The 18,768-nt window shown below is 29.0% G+C and overlaps 1 protein-coding gene across 1 annotated transcript in view; it reads left to right on the forward strand.

The window, feature by feature from the left end:
- Nucleotides 1–2,492: 2,492 nt before the first annotated feature.
- The window catches only part of LOC123296143 (type-2 histone deacetylase 1-like), a 196,185-nt gene continuing 179,909 nt past the window's right edge, over nt 2,493–18,768 (forward strand). Inside the window, exon 1 of the mRNA XM_044877605.1 lies at nt 2,493–3,231. Within this exon, the coding sequence (XP_044733540.1) occupies nt 2,493–3,231 (739 nt within the window). The remainder of the gene's footprint in view (nt 3,232–18,768) is intronic.

Below are 18,768 nucleotides of genomic sequence, written 5' to 3' on the forward strand. Positions count from 1 at the left end.
TAGGATGTATTTTATTCAATGCGCATAACACAAGATTTTGTCTTTTGAAAGAAGCTATGACTTTAAACAAACTAAATATAAATGTGCAAGCAGAGTTACAGCGACAAGAAATGAATGTCTATTAAATCATTCTGGCACACCAAAAATTTACACACATATGTGGGAAATTGTTGTCAAATGTGCTTTATTCAATATTGTGTGTATTTATTAACATCCATTTATTACATACGACTATTATTGCATTTTGCTAAAATATTTATGTATATTTTTAGTATGCCATTTTGCACTGTAGTTAGTTTAAGAAGGTACATACCTACAGGATAATGTTTTAAAAAGTTTCTACCTTTATATTTTAAAAAGGGAATGGAAAATAAAAATAAAAAACGCAAAAATAATTGTTAGGTCATTTTTAAGGGATATTATGTTAGTATTAAGGTTTTTTATATGAGGAAATCTTCATGTTCAAACAGCTGGATCATTTATGTCTTTCTTAAATAGAAGTATATAAATTTTGTAGCAGATTCTTGATCTTTACCGAAAAGATGTAACTCTTCTTTGAAAAATTATTACCTTATTTTTTAGCAAACTACCGAAAGAAATGGAGCTATTGCTTTTGTACTGACTACAGAATGTAAAAAATGATCATCGTTAAAAAAAAAATTTTTAAAAATGTATATATAAATATATAAAATATATATATATATATATATATATATATATATATATATATATATATGCAAAAAAGTACTCTTGTAAATTTTAAAAATGCAATCTAATATTATTAGATTGTAAGAAAAATGCTTAGCTTTTTTGGTCACATAATAAAATTTAAAATTTCTCTTCAACATCATACAATTTCACTACAATATGGTGGCAGCGGCATGAAAAATATTTAAAAATTTTCAGTATAATATTATTCAAATCTGTTACAATATTAACGGCTTCATTGAACGAACAAGGTCTTTCAGGCGGGATTTTAAAATAGGTATAGGCACCAGCTAAGATAAAGTGTAATATAACGTTTCAATTTAGAAAGACCTTCTCAAAATGAACTTAATCCAAATGGTCGACAGCTTGTGAACAGTTTTCCAAGGCATGAAATTTCAGTATTGTGGGAAGGAAGTAACCTTTACTATCCCTCCAGAATGTCGTTCGATTTCTTCAAAAGAAAACATTCGTTCGTTCGTTTAGATACTTTCAAATAAAATGGTATGACTAATGTGTATTGGATTACATTATCCTGTATATACATGCATTTATGGTACGGCCGTTTACGATATTATAATAATATATATTCTAGTATAGTATTTTAACCATTTAATAAATAAAAATCGATATTTAATAGGTACTTTAAAATGTATGCTTTATTGCTCACTTTAATGTTTTGGATATAAATGTGAGTGTTTATTGGTTATATTGAACAATATAAGAAGAATATTGTAAAATAAATGATTTACGAAACATATCAATAAATATATTTACTTTTTTATTTTAGTTATAGATATACTAGCTTGATACCCGCAGGCTTCACTGGGCTTAAAAGTAACAACCACCGCTTTATAGCCTCCACCCCTCTTGATCTCACTTATCCCTCTTTCATAACACTCGATGGGATTGTTTTACACAGCTAAAATATTAACACAGTTTTTATTTTTTATTGTTTAAAATAATCATCATTTATTCAAATTCAATTATTACTTATAATTTTTACGGACATCTGTAATTTATGATTAAAAATGGTGATCATAGATAGGGCAGTAAATTGTCAGATTAAATTTAATTTTTTTTTAAATATATCTCTATAAATTATAGTTCATGTGTTATTCTGATGTATGAGCTATATTGTTGTATAGTTTCATTCAAATCCATTCAGTTGTTTTTGCGTGAAAGCGTTACAAATAAACAAACAAACATATATAATCGGGCGTTTTTAATTTCCGACTAACAAAGAGGCGTGTTATATGTTTAACGTGTCAAATTACTTGCATGATTATTAAAAAGTTATTTTTAAAATGATGCACAATATTCTTTTAAATACTTCTAGCACATGCATTATTCGTAATTCATATGAATAACTATTTTCTACGTTTTGAACCGTTAACATAGACTTGAAATTTGAAATGTAAATAAATTTATGATAAATATTAAAAAAAAAACTCAAATCTTATATATTTTTGTCAAATTAATTCGCATTTTATTTTTATTTCAGATCCATAAAATGACATCCACTTAGCACCCTCCGGTCATCACTACCATCACTGAACATCGTCTCACTCCATCAATATTGCCATTCATCGCTATATTTGTGTAGCATACAACAATGAGACATTCTTTTTAAATATACAACTGCAACATTTGTTGCTTAAGATCTCTACGCAAAAAAAATTTTACTCAATATCAAAATATAACCAATGCTGAGAAACATCACAGTTTTATTACGAAGTGAATCAGTTTCTACTTCGCGACGTAGTGATAATACATAAAATTTGAAAATGGGTGGAATTCATTCAAATCAGATCCTTCTACAAACCTATGATGAAAACAATACCGTTAATAATGGTAATCAAAATAACAATGTTGGTCCTACCAGTATTCTTGCATTACAATCGAATGATAACAATAATGTGTCGTTAGATGATCAAAGAACGTTTAGTACATCAACTTCAACAGTTGCAGGTTCTAGCGCACCGCCGACGAATAATACCGTGGGTGGTGGTCAAATATTTCATATTCAATCTAGTGATTTATTAAATAGTAGTGGTGGTAACGAGTTAATAAATTTAAATGGTGGACAAATTTTTTTACAATCGATCAAACGATTAGATAATTCAACAACACCAATTTTATTGTACGCCACAACAACTGCGTCAAATAACAATAATCAAACTGTTTTAAATAATACGAGTAGTGATAATGCAGCAACAACTCATTTGGATAACGGTACTGGCGGACATCATATTTTATTGACTACTTCCTCAAGTGCACCACCTTCGTCGTCAGCGTCTTCGAATGTATTGGAACATCATTCGCATCATGATTCAACACAAACAACTACCCAAACAGCAGCAACGGTTCTTGTTGAAGATGATTCGATAATTCAACAAGATTTAGCCGCGAGCGGAAGTGTTGGTGCAGGGAATGACGTTATTCAACAACAAAATACTTTGAATAACAATAACACAGTGGCTATGGGTCAACGAACAAATTCGTCATTTGCACCATTAGGATCAGGTGAGTGATTTAAATAATTACACGTTGTTAATAAAAGTGCTTGAATTATACCAAAAAAAACCTTCAAAATCAGCATTTCAATAAGATTTTTTATAGGAGTTAGTTCATTTAAGAAATAGTAAAAATTTTCCATATGGTGCCGACTTAATTAGACACACTATATAATATAAAATATATTTCAATATTAAAAAAAAAAAAATGTTACGCAAAGTGTAGCACCAAATCTGACTGATGAGGTGATTATCCTGATTTTCAGAGAAAGAACAACCACAGCTCAAATTTTAGCTGCAGCTTTTGCTGCAACATAGGGCTGCAGCTAGGGTTACAAAATATTTGTAGCCCCTACATCTTGAATGTTACCTACAAATAGGCATATTCGCGGGGTCTTAATGCGGAGAGACATAAATTTATAATGGCGGAAAACAAACAATTGACTGATGTTAATTGTTGAGGAACTACCATGTATAGATAGTGTTGATTACCAAATCGTTTGTTTTTTTTTTCGCTATGTAAATGAAAAAAGAAAAACACTCTCAGATAGTCACATAAACATGCCATACACATATCACTGGTGTTCCCATATAACAAGTACTATATAATTTTTGCCCAGTTTCCGCCCTCACGGGTAAACAGTAATGTTTACGAAAGAATGCTTAAAAGAAAAGATGTTTCATTTTTTATAAGAAAAATTTTTTACTTTTGTTCTATCTCTAACGGTTTACAAGATGGGTACTACGGACCCAAGATCCAATTGACCTATGTTGCTTATTGACGAACTGGACCTCACTTTTTACGTCCTAAGCACGCTATCAAAATTTCAGCTTGATATCTCTTTTCGTTTTTGAGTTATTGTATTGACAGACGGGCAGCAATGGACTAATTGAACACCTAAATCAAAATTTTGTTTGTAGCATCGTATTTTTAAGCGTTGCAAACTTATAATTTATCTATTTTATTTCATATATACATTTTATTTTAAAGTTAAAAGAACAAATTTAATATGACATCCTTCTCTGGTACAGGAATATCACTGTAAATAGAGAATATTAGTCTTACATTAAATTGAGGTATAGGAGGGTCATTCGAAATTTTACTGGACTTTCCCCTTCAAATTTAATAAAGTCTGCCATATAATTTGTCGAATATAAGTACCTTGACAGTATTTTTTTTGATATATAAATGAATAGCGCAAAAATTAATAATAAATAAAAAACATACTTTTTAAAAATTTGGTTTCATACTCAAATATTGAAAAAAAAGAAATTACAGTTAATAAAAATACCGTTTATGGGATGGAAGTAGGTACCGTTTTTTTTATGGATTATTTAAGGTATTTATAGATGGTATTTAAAAGTATATAAAATATTTTCGACTTAAAATTGACAAAAGTATACAGTCTTGAACTATGGCCATCGAGTCGCGAGTCACTCTGTATGTATTGATACTTTCAAAAACACTAAATTGTATAAATTTTCGGATTGCACACGTTACAATGTACGATCTTTCTATAATAATTTTAGTATATATTTTATAATATAGTTTAGCTATGATGCGAGTGGTTTGGTATTGTTGGGCTTTTGGTATGCAAAGTTTTAACTTTTAAGACTGTTATTTATATGTTGAAGGACACATGTTTGTTACTCTAAAATAAGTGTTTCCATTAATATTATAGGTATACACCTTACTTGTGTACATGGCAAATAGTTTAGTGTTTCTTGACTATAAAACTATGTTTTAAGGTTTACAACAATCATACAAGAAAAGATATACCTTTTAAGTGTTGTTTTACCGTGTGTGTATGTTGTTCATGTTTGACATATTTACTTTCTGTTTTCACTAAAACAATGTTTGAAAACACCGCTTCTTAAGAAAATATGTCGAAGTATAATTTCTTTTAGATAATATATATTTTAGATCATTTTACTTTATAATAATTAACATGAGAACAAAAAATAAATATAACGAAGTAAGTTAACTTTATTTGGTCATCCCAATTTATTTAATATAGCAACCAGTGTACACTTTCTAGAATTAATATTCCATAGCTAAAAATTTATCTTGGAAAATTTATTTTGTTGTTCGGCAACACTGACCATGTTTGATATTGAGACCCTGGACTACTTAATATATAGGCCTGGTAATTCCAAAGTGTCGGAAAACGTAGTTGCTGCTTCGATCTGTATAGAACGATCGATAATCAATAGTACCATATACAGGAAGATCTACTCTGGGTCTATAGGACCATCGATAATCTATGGTGGATAGTTATTATCTTTTTAATTAAAAAAAATCAAAATTTCAATTTTAAGCTTTGGAGGCTATTAATACGACAATTTTAAACTGGCGCGGCATATTATTTAAGTGCAGGTCTATCAATATTAATCTTCTCAGTGTGGTAGAAGCACGTAATCAGTTCCTCTGGAAAAATTTTTATGAAAACAAAAATAATGTCATAAAAGATACGCTGTTTCTTCTTATAAAAAGTATGAAAGTAGAGTGCCTATAATCGGAAAACTCGATGACTGGAAACGTCCAGTACTCGAAACACTTTTTGTTCATCCGAACTTTTCTCGCCGCTTTCTACTAATCACTCAAAAATGGTAAATATATGATTCATTGTTATGATTCTGCAAACACAATATCATCACAATAACACTTGTTTGATGCTGTATGCATTCCTATTCTCGCTTAAATACATGCATTCCAATGTTGGTTTTGCAGTACTTTGTTTTATTTATAATTAATTATTCCATACAATTCGTGTAATCTCTGAGTTCCGATTAGCCAGACTTTACAATTATACTAAATGTTTACTCTAACACGTACTTTTTTGTGCTGCGTGAAATAGTTTTTTTTTTCGTGTTTAGGTTTTTTCTTTGTAAGTAATATTTATTTCTCTTATTATTTATTATTCACATGATTACTTATGTCAAATAGAATGTTATCAAAATTTCTAAAAAATATTTAATTTTCCATAAAAATTCCAATATTATTCCGACATCAATGTGGCGACCATACAGAACATATGTTTGTTTGTTTGTTTGTTACGCTTTCACGCAAAAAACAAATGAATGGATTTGAATGAAAATTAACAATAATATAGCTCATACATCAGAGTAATAAATGAGCTATAATTTATCAAGATATATATTTTTTTAAATGTTTAAAAATTAATTTAATCTAAAAATAGTAAAGGTAAAAGACGTGCAAACAGACTTGCAAACTTTTTACAGACGTGCAAACTCCCTCGTAGCCGCTATGATACTAAATAAAATAGCTATTACGCTCAAAAAAATCCAAGACCGCAGCTACTGTGAGCGGAAACTAACTCGCATATTTTGTATTATGGTTATTGGTAGGAATAATTATGATTCCGAAAGTAAAAAAGAAATGATTACAAAAATTTTTTTATCATAAGTTATTAAAGGCGAGTATTTTTTGACATAAACCATTCTTGAGAAAAACAAATATATTGTTTGATGAAGAAATGGCATAGTTTATGGTCACAATTAAATCGGTCAATTTTAAAATTTAGTCGGAAATGGTTTGATACATTTATGCAAAAGTTGTTCGATGATTGATCAAGAATAATTTGACAAACTTTCGATCAGAAATGCTTCTTGTTTATACCAGGTATCCGATTTTGACCGACTATTTCAAATAAAAATATAAATAATTTTTTTAATACCAATTCTAAACTTGAGTTGATATATAGTCGACTCTTATAGTCAAGATCTAATTTTAATCAATTTTTATTGCAGTTTTGTAAGCGCTTCCTTGATCAACTTCTGGGACGATGATACTCTTGGTGATACACTCGGTATTTTATGTATTATTTTATTGTTGAGATATTCTGATGTCTAAGATGAAGGAGTTCTCTTTTTGAACTAGAGGTGTTCAACAAATAGTTCACTAGTACTACACCGGTTCTTCTTCAGTAATTTGTTGGCGACTTAAGCCAAACAGTTGTATGCTATATTATGTGTAATATCATGTTTCACATTTTGGTGAAGGTGTCGTATAATATTGTTAGATATTACTTGACATTATTCTATTTTCTGTATTTCTATCTATAATAATACATAAGCGCAGTTGCCAGATATCATGTTTTAGCATCCATTCTATCACTCTATCATTTTTGCTCATTTTTGTTATTTTAAGGTTTTTTTTTTTTATATAGGATTTCGAGCGATTTCACATCAAATACTCGACTAATAATAAAATGAATTTTTTTTTTGGTCAAAACCGAGTAATTTTGTTTCTTTTGATTTCCATAAAACTCAGTGTACAAGGTAATTAATTTTCACAAAAAAATAAAAAAAACAGTTTATTTCACAATTGCACGAGTAGTTTTTCAGATATGGCTTAAAATGAAATATTTTAGGTGGCATCTCGGAATCTTCACAACCAATCGTCAAATGTACCTGATTTTTGTATTTAATGGACAAAATTAATCTTATAAACTTAGTTTCACTAAATTCCGATCATTCCAGATCTTTTTGCGGGATAAACTCTTAACAAAAACGCGAAAAACCGGAATTTGTTCTGATTTTTGCTAAACGAAGTATATAAGATAATTTTGACCCAGAAAATACAAAAACGGGATTTATTTTTTGATGGAATGAAATCATGTATCTAATATTTATCAAAATATTTCTTTCTGTTATTTGTTTTATAAGTTTTCGATGTTAATAATTTTCGGGCTCTATTTATTTATTTATATGCCTTACTAGTCTAATCAATCAATCCATATATTGGATTCTATAAAATTAATATTTTCTTTTTGATGATTGTTGCATGCAGACTATCAAAATAGATAAAATAAACTATATTAAATTCTTGAAGCTTAAAAATAAAATTCTAAAATAATGAAAGAACATTAATTATAAAACACAGAGTTCGAGAAACAAGACAAGAAGACAAAGTTTCTTTTTTATCAATTTTTTAATTTTTTTACCGAATATTTAAATCGGACGCAAGTAAAATAGTAAAAATCTCAAAATAAATTGTTATTTTTACAATAAATAATTTTAGCAATTTAATTGGTTTCGTTATTTCAGTGAATTTTTAAATGTTAAGTAAAAAGATGCGATCAATCTGTCGCATTTTCGATCTTCTGTTTTTTATCGTTTTTAGAATGTAGTGATCAGGCAAGCCTGTACGTAGGTACATTAAAGGTATCATTTAACTGAAGTAGATAAAATATACTCTTGAACACAATTTGAAACAAAAATTCGACCAACATAATTTTTTTTGTCAACATATCCTTTTAACCTTTTTTATTTATTACATACGAAAAAAACTTGTCGAAATTCAATTATGGTATCATTTTCAAAATAAAAGATGGTTGGAAATATTTTAAACCATGTTTCACATGCAGATCTCGAAAAAAATCATATACTATACTGAAAGTACTGGCAAGAACGTTTCAAACTCAATGTCCTTGTTGTAAGGATTATCGAAAATTATTGATTTTTAATTTGAAAAATAAGTATCTTTCTAAACAATTCATGAACCTATTTTAAATACTAAATACCCAAATTAAATTTTTGCAATTTTCATTTCTCCCTATTTATCTAACTTCTTTCTAAAAATGGTATAATTGGCTTCGTGACTCATTATTTTTGAAGTCACTTGAAATTTTTGAACTGACTCAGTTTTCAAAGGACAAGCATTTATTATTTCCACTCGTTAAGAGTATTTGTGAATTTTTTAAATCATTGTAATTATTGTATAATATTATAACAAAAATTTATTAGAACAAAACTAAGCAAACAACCCGTTACAACACTACAATAATATATAGTTTAACTGTTTCCGTTCCCGTTTTAGGCTGTTTTATAGAAGTCACAACTTGAAAAACATATCTGTTGTACATTGTCTCAACACTCCTACCATGATATCTCCTACCCCAGGAGTGTAAAATATGCTTAGTCTATAGAAATATATTACATATACAAGATATCAGAGTAGGTATGGTTGCTAGAGGTGATATTACTACCAACAGAGTCTTGAAACTTGTTATAAAAGTCCTCGTCAGACGAGAAATATCATTGCAAAATAATCAAAGTCAAAATTTATTATTTCGCTGAGTTTAACGACCTGATGATTCTTATTTCTTATAAAGCTTATAAAAGGTCAATAAATCCATAGTTATCATCTCGCGTATATTACTTTAATTTAGCTAACAACCAATTACCCTCAGACAGTGGACTTCAAACATTAGTCAAGGTTTTTTCATTTTCTATCAACAAGATCAAAAATATGGTTCCAGGACCGGTAAACTAACTCGAGCCTCTTGGGTGAGAGCCAGGTATTCCGAATCCTCCAACAACCTCTTTTACAGAAATCAACACATCAACGCATCACACAACGTACTGTTTTAGTGAACTGTGTTATGTTTTTTATGTATTCTATATTGTAATTTTTGGAAAATAATATTAAAATCAATTTGTTTTCGAAACTATTTTTGATATCAAATTTTCTTAAATACAAACTAATTGTATTTTTCTCCAATTTTCAATTAATGTACATTTCTATGAGCCACTACCCTCAGGAAGTGGGCCGCAAACATCAATCAAGTTGATTTCATTTCCTTTCGACGTATACATCATCATATACAGGATTTAGATCTCCCAAATTTTGACAGTTTGCTTCGACTTTTAGCATTAGTTTGTATTGTTATCAGGCAGTACTAAACTTACTCTACGCAAATTTCCGATGCCAAACGGTATATTTACGTAGTACACAACCATTTCGTTTTAAGTCTAACTCAGTCAAGAGCTACTTGTATCTCCAAAACATTAGCTGCATTATTTTAAACTTGGCTTATGAACCCGAAATAAAGAAAATTAGAACAAAAGCATTTATTTCTATGATTTCATGAGAAAAAATATATGTTTATGATGCTAGATGAAAGAACTACAACACTTATGTCGTTGATTTTCACTTAGCAGCACTGTGTTTCTTAAAAAACAAACTTCTCGTTCTAATAGCTCGAAGAATGATCTAAGGCGTCACTCACATTCTCATGTTTTTTTTTTTAAATTTTTCATTTAAGCTAAATAACTAACTCATATTCAATTTGCCACTTTCAGTTTTATATTACATAAATGGCTCTCGGATTTTAGAAAAATGAAATAATTATCGGAGTATACAATTAAAGTTTTTTTAAAGGGCTTCGTATATAGACGTCCAGATCAGAGACACAATCTATTTTTTGGACTAGGACCTATCGTATAAAAGAACATCTGTCGTTGCATCACTAATAGTGACTAACTTACCTACAAACATTTACTATGTATGTCCATTCGGCATACATTTGAAAACTTCTAACAATAGTCGTGTTATTAAAACAAATTTGTTAGGTGGGTGGCATGAATTTATTTAAAATTGTAAATTAGAAAACATTATTATCGGTTTTATGTTTTGGTTTTATACCTTCCTACAAATAGAAGAGTAGTACTTTCTACGTTTTTGTTCGTATATATTACATCGAAGTAAGCAAATACATCTTGTAATACATCCTGTAGTTTGTTTTATTTAACACTACAAATAAAACAAATAAATGTTTGGGGAATATACCCGGTGCATCGGAATAAATTGCCACCAATCTATAGAATGACAAGGCTTCAAATACAAGCGTTTTGGTATGAGGAATATGTGTTCTGAAATGCTCCCCTCTAGAGCTACAGGAATTTGCAACAGAGATGCCTAATCTGTTTTGTTTTTAAAAGGTCCTTTCGAGCAAAATTTGTTGGTGTTTTTATGAGAAACATTTTGCTTGCTCATTGACAACTGACCATTTTTTTCATAATTTTTTAAGTATTCATAATTTTTCAAAACTTTGGCTGTACCTTTTACAATCTGTTAAAGACAGAACAAAACGTTTTCAAAGCCTTTTAATACGAAGAGGACAGTTTCCGGGCACCTGTTTCTTGTGCCAAAATTCTTATTTCATTATATCTTATCCACTCTTAATTATTGGTTATTTATTTGTACACCCGGTATATTTTCTAGTGTAATATTTGTATTAGAGCAGAAATATTTGACAAGAAATGGTTATCAAAAAGCCCATGTTATTTATGACTATCAGTTGGGAATAGTACAATATTTTTTGTCTCAAGGACTTGTGATAGCATTTTGTTCAGTTTTTTTTTTTTAATTTATTGAAATTGAATGTTAAAACGACTCGTTTTGTTTACTTGACTTATATCTGGCATCAGTGAGTCCAAAAATTACCTAAGAAGCGTAGTAAATTAATTGTGACATTTTAGTTTTAATATTATATTATTTTAGACAAAAATTTATCATAAAATGAAAAAATAACAGATTTATCGAGATAATTACAAGGACTATGTAAAATGTTTTCCAAAGAAACATTTCCTAATTAACCTCCGACATAAAAGAGGGGTGTTATGAGTTTAACGTATCCGTATATCTGAATATATCCGTATATCTGAATATATGCGTGTCTTCCTGTGGTATCATAGCTACTTAACAGATGAATCAATTTTTTGAAAAGTTATTTCATTGACATTGTTCTTAGCTATGTTTCAAATTAGAGCTTTTATACCTGATAAAAACTTCCATACCTGATTAAAACTAGAAAAAAGTTTATACCCAGCTGATGGATGAGCAGGTTTTCTCGAAACATAGTTCTTTCGATCAAATAACCTCGAAACAAAAACAAACAATAAAGTGGGTTCTTCTGTTAAGGATCTAGCTTAACTGAATGTATTTTATTCCAAAATAACCATTTAAACACTATTTCTTGACCATTTTAACCATTTAAAAACCATGTCTACAAGGATAGGTCGAAGATGATGACCAATTTTATTTTACAAAATATTTAATTGTAAATTACCAAAATAGAATCGGAAGGTTTGATGCAAAACAATTTCGTCAAAATACAATCCTGGTAATGAATGTATGGCAATATTTGTTTTAGGAATATTTCTGATGTTCGAACATTTTTTTTATATTTTTTAAATACTTACTATTTGGAGTCGTAGCTGGGATAGACTATTGTAAAATCAAGACTCTGTAGAATTCTGACACAATACTTTTGATATACCCTTGCCAGAATGTCGAAATGGCTATCCTACTCAAATCAACTTTTCCTGAAGTGACACGAACCGGATGCAAATCCTTAAGTGACCTTCTTGCCAACAATCTGGATGATTTTCAAAGTGTTTCAAATCAGGCTAACAAATTTCCGGTTAGGAACCATATTAGGGAAGCTAGAAGTTTGCCTCAAGTCCATGGTCTTCACCTAGTTGGGAATATTTTAAAGTGCATTCCATCCTTAAGCTTCTATCAATATTTGACTACAACATAGTAAAATAATATTCATAAACAGAACCAATTTGCGTTATTTCGATACCAAATACTTAAAAACCAAAGCCAAATGATGAGACATTGAAAGCTTATAATATGGTTTTAATATATCCTTTTTTTCTATTAAATTGTTTCCAAAGAAAACTAGTTTTATTATTTTATTCAAAATATACTTTTAATCTATCTCTGTCTATAAGAAATTCTTTTGTTCACTACTTAATCATAATTAATATTTTTAATAAGAGTATGCGGTATGTTAAAGTCAAATATAAAATAAAAACAAACATTTTAACAAAATATAATCATATATACTGTAATAGTAAAATTATTTTGGGATTTCATCTCTCAAAAAATGCATAAAGGGTAAACTTTTTAACTCATAATAGAGTAATCTAAATTATTCAATTTAAATTAAGTATTTCATCATATTTCGATCACAATTTTTTTTATTATTTGTATTAAAATTTTATATTCTTTTTTTAATTTTTATATTAAACTAACGAAAGTACGAATAATCCCGAAAATTTCCGAAGTAAATATTATTTTTCTTACACTTTTAGTCTCGTGATGAAATAAATTGCAATAAAATAAAAGTTATTTACATTTTAAATCGAGCGTGAGCAAATGCTCATAACGCGAGTGCTGGCGTGATAACAGGCCCTCACTACTACAGTTTCTATGCAGAGACTCTTGGGCCTATACATATAGAGACTACTGTTTTTTTTCTTTTCTTTTTGACTCTTAAAATTTACTTTTGTATGAAATGACTGTAGTATAAGCCAAATTGAAATAATTTGCAATCATACACATAACTTGGTCCTTATATTTCAATAGCATCATATAATCATATATATCCATTTTAAAATCTCAGTTAACAACTTCTTCTTCGTATCACAATGAATTCAATGAATTATAAGAAATGGTTTTTGTATGCAGTAATGAAAATACACATTAATTAAGTAAGAGCTTTCTTCTGTAATATCTTTTGCATCTTTGGTTATTTCATTTTAGTTTTAGTGTTAAATACAATGTGTAACAGTATGTTGCTTTTAACATAGGAACAATGCCATTTGTACATCCAAGAAGTGCACCTTTGCAAAATATTTTGAGATTAATAAATATCGGTTATTTTAAAGATAAGTTTGTAAGTCAGTTTTAAGAGAATGGGTGTCAATTGTGGCCAATCCGAAAAGTTTTTAACGAATACTATAAAACTAAAACTCAGAATCGGTTAGTCTCGCATCTTGAAAGGCGTTAGATGTTCGTCTATTTTAACATCTTTTGTATAATTTTTGGATCAATTTATTTATAATTTTTTTTTAAAGCAATAAAAAATTTTATTTTCTATATATACAACCCCATAAGTAAACCGTTAAAAATTCGATTAAAATTATGAAATCAATTTTACAAATACTTGCTTATAGAGTAACTCCTTTCGAGCGACAAGATGTCATCGATAAAAATTTTCATTTTAAAGATATCAGCCCCTCAGACATCAAACTTAAAATATCTTGAGCAAGGAATATCATACCTTGAGATACAGATCTATAGGTCGTACGTTGATTTGAAATTAATTTTTATAAATTTGCTATAACATTTACTATGAAAAATTATTTTCTCAAACTGTCCTTCAAAAAATATGGCTGTTATCAAGTCATCTGTCGTTTGATGCACTTTCACTTATAGGACAGGCTAAGAAATTTTTTTACGTCTGCCTTTTCCTTTTTGGAAAACCGGCTTTTTGCAAAAAAAAAAAAAAAAACAAAAAAGAAAAAGAAAAAAAACAAGAGATAAAGCCATTTATTCTCTCGGTATGGCTCGCAGGAAATCCAGCCAGGACTTACGATTTAAGTAAGCCTTTTAACGGTATCTTTTTGTTAAATTTTTTTCGCAAAATAATATAAAAATTCCGCTTAGTTTGCGAAAATGCAAAAATAGATGCTATTGGAAAGCCGTGCGTGATCGGTAAGCAAGTATCCTACGATGATTTCCTATGACAAAATCTTCGAAAGAGTTGCCTTACAACCTGTACATAATGACTAATTTTGTAAATGTATGATGAAACCGCCAAAATAGAAAAAAAAACGGTAATTGTATATATATAGTCTATAAATCTCCAGTTGTTTTGATTATCTGTTATCTAATTGATTATGTTTACGATGGCGTGCATTTAAGATTTTTTTAACACCGTATAAGACTTTATATTATATATATGAAATCACAATATATTTTGAAATAATGAACTAATAGCTTAAACTCTTTCCAGCCCGATTTAGTTCGATTTAGTTTTGTTTTAAACAAATTTTTTTCCCGTTTCGCTATTAGGTGTAATATAATGTGCAAGAGTAAAAATTTTATAGTATTATAGGCTAAGTCGCGCTGGAAAGAGTTAATAGTTATTGTTTGGGAAATAGACAATATCGAAAGACGAATGTATTAAAATTAAATAACGGATTGAAATAAATCGATTCGTAAGATTAGTTGACATTTTCTTCGAATAACTGTTCTACCCTGTATTTATTCTTACATACAATTAATTATTATTTTATGCTGACTATATGCGAAGCACAAAGTTACTTACTATAGATATGTATTATTATAATACTTACGCTATGTGATGATCATAGTTTATTAACCATTATAGAGTAGTACAAAGTCTGATAATAATAATAATAATTACTAAAATTCAAGAAATTGCATTCTTATTCTATGGTTCAGTTAAGTTATGTAGTGTAAATTACAAATTCAAATAAATTAATTTACTTACATTGTTGTATATGCGCATAGAAGCAAAATTTATATGCTGACAATTCACACTTTATTTTCTAATGTTGTGGTACCACTAAAGACGAACTTTCAAAGCTATATTTTTATGAAAATGAATGGGCTGTTTGTTTGCAGCGACACATTTCAATGAAAATAACACATCTATATATAAAAATGAATCCCTATTTTTCAAGTAATCGAATCACACATGAACGGATGGAACAATTTTGCTACTTCTTTTCTTGTAAAGTTTATTATTGTCAGGAGAAGGTTTGTGAAAAAATGAAAAAATTAAAGGAAGTTGAGCCCAACATTTAGAAAAAATATTAAATGCAAAAAATGGTGGAAACGCACATAAATAATGCATAACAGTACATCTTCCTATTTACTATGTATTTATTTGCGCTCCCACCATATTTATCTACAACTGTTATCAGGTATTTGAATAGTATCGAGGTATGATATATTATTATTCAAGTATTGTGAATAGGTATTTATTAGAACTCTAAAATGCTCCACTGCCGAAGGCTTCAGCCAGGCCGATGGCATGTTCAAGAGACAGTATTAAAATTTGTGTTTAGCGTTCTAAGCAAGGGGCGAGCTTGAGGGTGAGCTTAACGGATTTAACGGGCGGGCTAAGCATAATATAACTATTATTATCAATAGTTACAATGAATAAATTGTATCTGATACGAAGTTCCCCGGGTCATCTAGTATAGATATTAAGTTTTGTGTAAATTCATATAAACTGTTTTTTTTTTAAATAAAAAAAACTTTGAAGTACGTTTCATGGAAGCTGTTTGAAGTCAAATTGAAAACTATTCAAATCCTTAGCAAAATAGCAATCCCCGTCTTTTTACATGACATTATTCCATTTGAATAAGAGCGCCATATCGAGGATAACACCAAAGACAGGGAATGCTCGTAAAACTTCTAGGTCCGTAAAGGGTCAAAGCCTTGGAAAACACCTGGAACACATTTTAATAATATAATTCACCACATTTAAATCAAAGACTGAATTAACGATAATTATTTGTGAATTCAAATAAAAGTTTCAAAAAATATATTTAACAAAGCCCTCGATTAAGCATTAAAAAACTCGGTATGAGAAAAACACGGTGTAAAAGAACTTGACTTCTTTGCTTTGAGGATTGATTCTCATTAAAAAAAAACCTTTGTCAAAAATTAGTTTTTAGGTGTTTTACTTTTTTTTTTAAATTCGAAATTTTGATTAAAACTGAATTAACGAATGTTGAGAACGATGCGTCTTCACCGAAATCCATGGCAGAAATAGACAGTATAACTTTTTAAGAGGAAGGTTGCAAACACGTTGAGCGGTTAAAATTAAATTAAAAAATTTGTACTCAACATGCTACCAACCTGAATCTCCGATCATCAAAACACCGAATTCAGGGTTGTATTCATTAAAATTATGTGAAATGCGTTTTAATGAGTTTGTTCCATCAAACGCATAAATAATCTGTTAATCAGTTATTTTGTAACAAACAAAAGCTATAGGCATAAATCCAAATCGTCTTATTTTTTAGATAAACAAAAACCAATGTTTTGTTTTGTTTCCAAGAAAATTATTGGTTATCGTTTTTGGTTTGTAAAATGCCAATTCTTGGAAATCTTAAAAAGATTTTTTTAGGACGCAATCGGAATTTGATTTTATGAAATATGGCATAACTCTGGTATCCACCATTTGCGAATTTTCAATTAAAGGGAAAGGAAGTGTTTATTTACTATTATATTGGTATTTGCCCGTACTAGAATTCCAGCTTACGACCAACATTGGGCTCACATTGCTCTTGGTATATTAGAAAACTTTAATATTTTGCATGAATGTAAATCAAGTTACTATAGAACTAATAAAATAATATTTGTTTGTAATAATTATTGCCAATATTTAATGTATTGAATGAATTAAAAAATACAATAGAAACCTATGAATTCAATGAATTAATAATAAATGTACTTTGAAAACAAAAAATGAATATGAATAACGTAACTGTTGAGATAATAATGCAAAATAGATATTTAGTAAAAAATCATCATAATCCTTATAATACCCCCATTAATGATCCCACAACATCTATTTAAACATTAGATATTATATTTTATAAATAAACACACACTAAAATTGTTAAATAATATATTTTGAATATTTCAGCATATTTTGGTCTACTCTGTTCAATTATATTCAGTGTGGTTCATAGAAATTCGTATCAAAATATATAAGTAATATTAATAACAGGGAGTTGCAACTCGCCAACTGGCGATAATAATTCGTACTACATAAATCAGAAGAAGACCCAAGCTCAGTAGTTACAATTTCAACTACCGTGGAATACCGTTTTTAAGGCCAATAAAAATATTCAAATACAAATCAGATAAATTCCGCCGCCAACTGGAATAAAAATTTGTAGTTCCAATTTAGGCCACCTGATTACTAACCGTTTATCAATAGATTAAAAAGAATAATCTACACTGTTCAATATTTCATCACTTAGAAATATTTATGGACTAAATTTAAATTTTTTTAAAAATATATATTTATATATCATAGTTCATATGTTAGTCTGATGTATGAGCTATATTATTGTACTGTTTCATTCTATTCAATTTACTAAGTTTGCGTGATAGCGTAACAAACAAACATACATCCTTACTTTCACATTTATAATATATAAGGTACCTCATATATATTTTACTACAAAGCTATTTGTATACGTAACATCACATAATCATGCTATGCATAACAAATATCAGATTATCAAAGAGATCGATTCACGTGAAAACTTAAGATGATACCATAGACATTTTTATTCACAGGCTTGCGTAGCGACCGAAAACTAAGCTTTTATCGAACACTTAAGTTTGGAAAGAGTTTATCTTTCAATGCTAATGCAAGACCAAGCCAGCCTTGGTTGTCCAATGGCGCTTAACAATTTCCATTCAGACTGGAATTGATTTCGGTTCCGTTGTTTTATTTTTTCTAATAAAATCAAGCTTTTAGACCACCGTGTAAATTAGTACTAAGTATTGTCTCTATGGTTGTAGTAGCATTGTTGTTGTTTGTTCCATTTATGAATTGTATTTTGGTAAACTATTTTATATAATATTTATAGAAATAATCCAATATGGCTGGCTGGGCTCTGTATGTTCTGTATACTGTACTGTTGTTTTTGTTGTTGTTGTTGTTGTTTGGTTCACATTCCCTTTATGAATAATTTTTAGTATATTATTAGGTTTTGTATTATAGTTTATATTAAAGAGAGTGTATCTATGTATGTATATATATAGTATATACTATACAGTAGTGTATACGATGGATACAAGGATGACTAGGTATTATAGGGGTTAGTTAGGATTATGTGTTTCTCTAACAGAGAAACAACACACATTCTGTTGTGTCTATATCACAGATAT

Source organism: Chrysoperla carnea, chromosome 3 (genome assembly GCF_905475395.1).
Source record: "Chrysoperla carnea chromosome 3, inChrCarn1.1, whole genome shotgun sequence".
NCBI classification, from domain to species: domain Eukaryota; kingdom Metazoa; phylum Arthropoda; class Insecta; order Neuroptera; family Chrysopidae; genus Chrysoperla; species Chrysoperla carnea.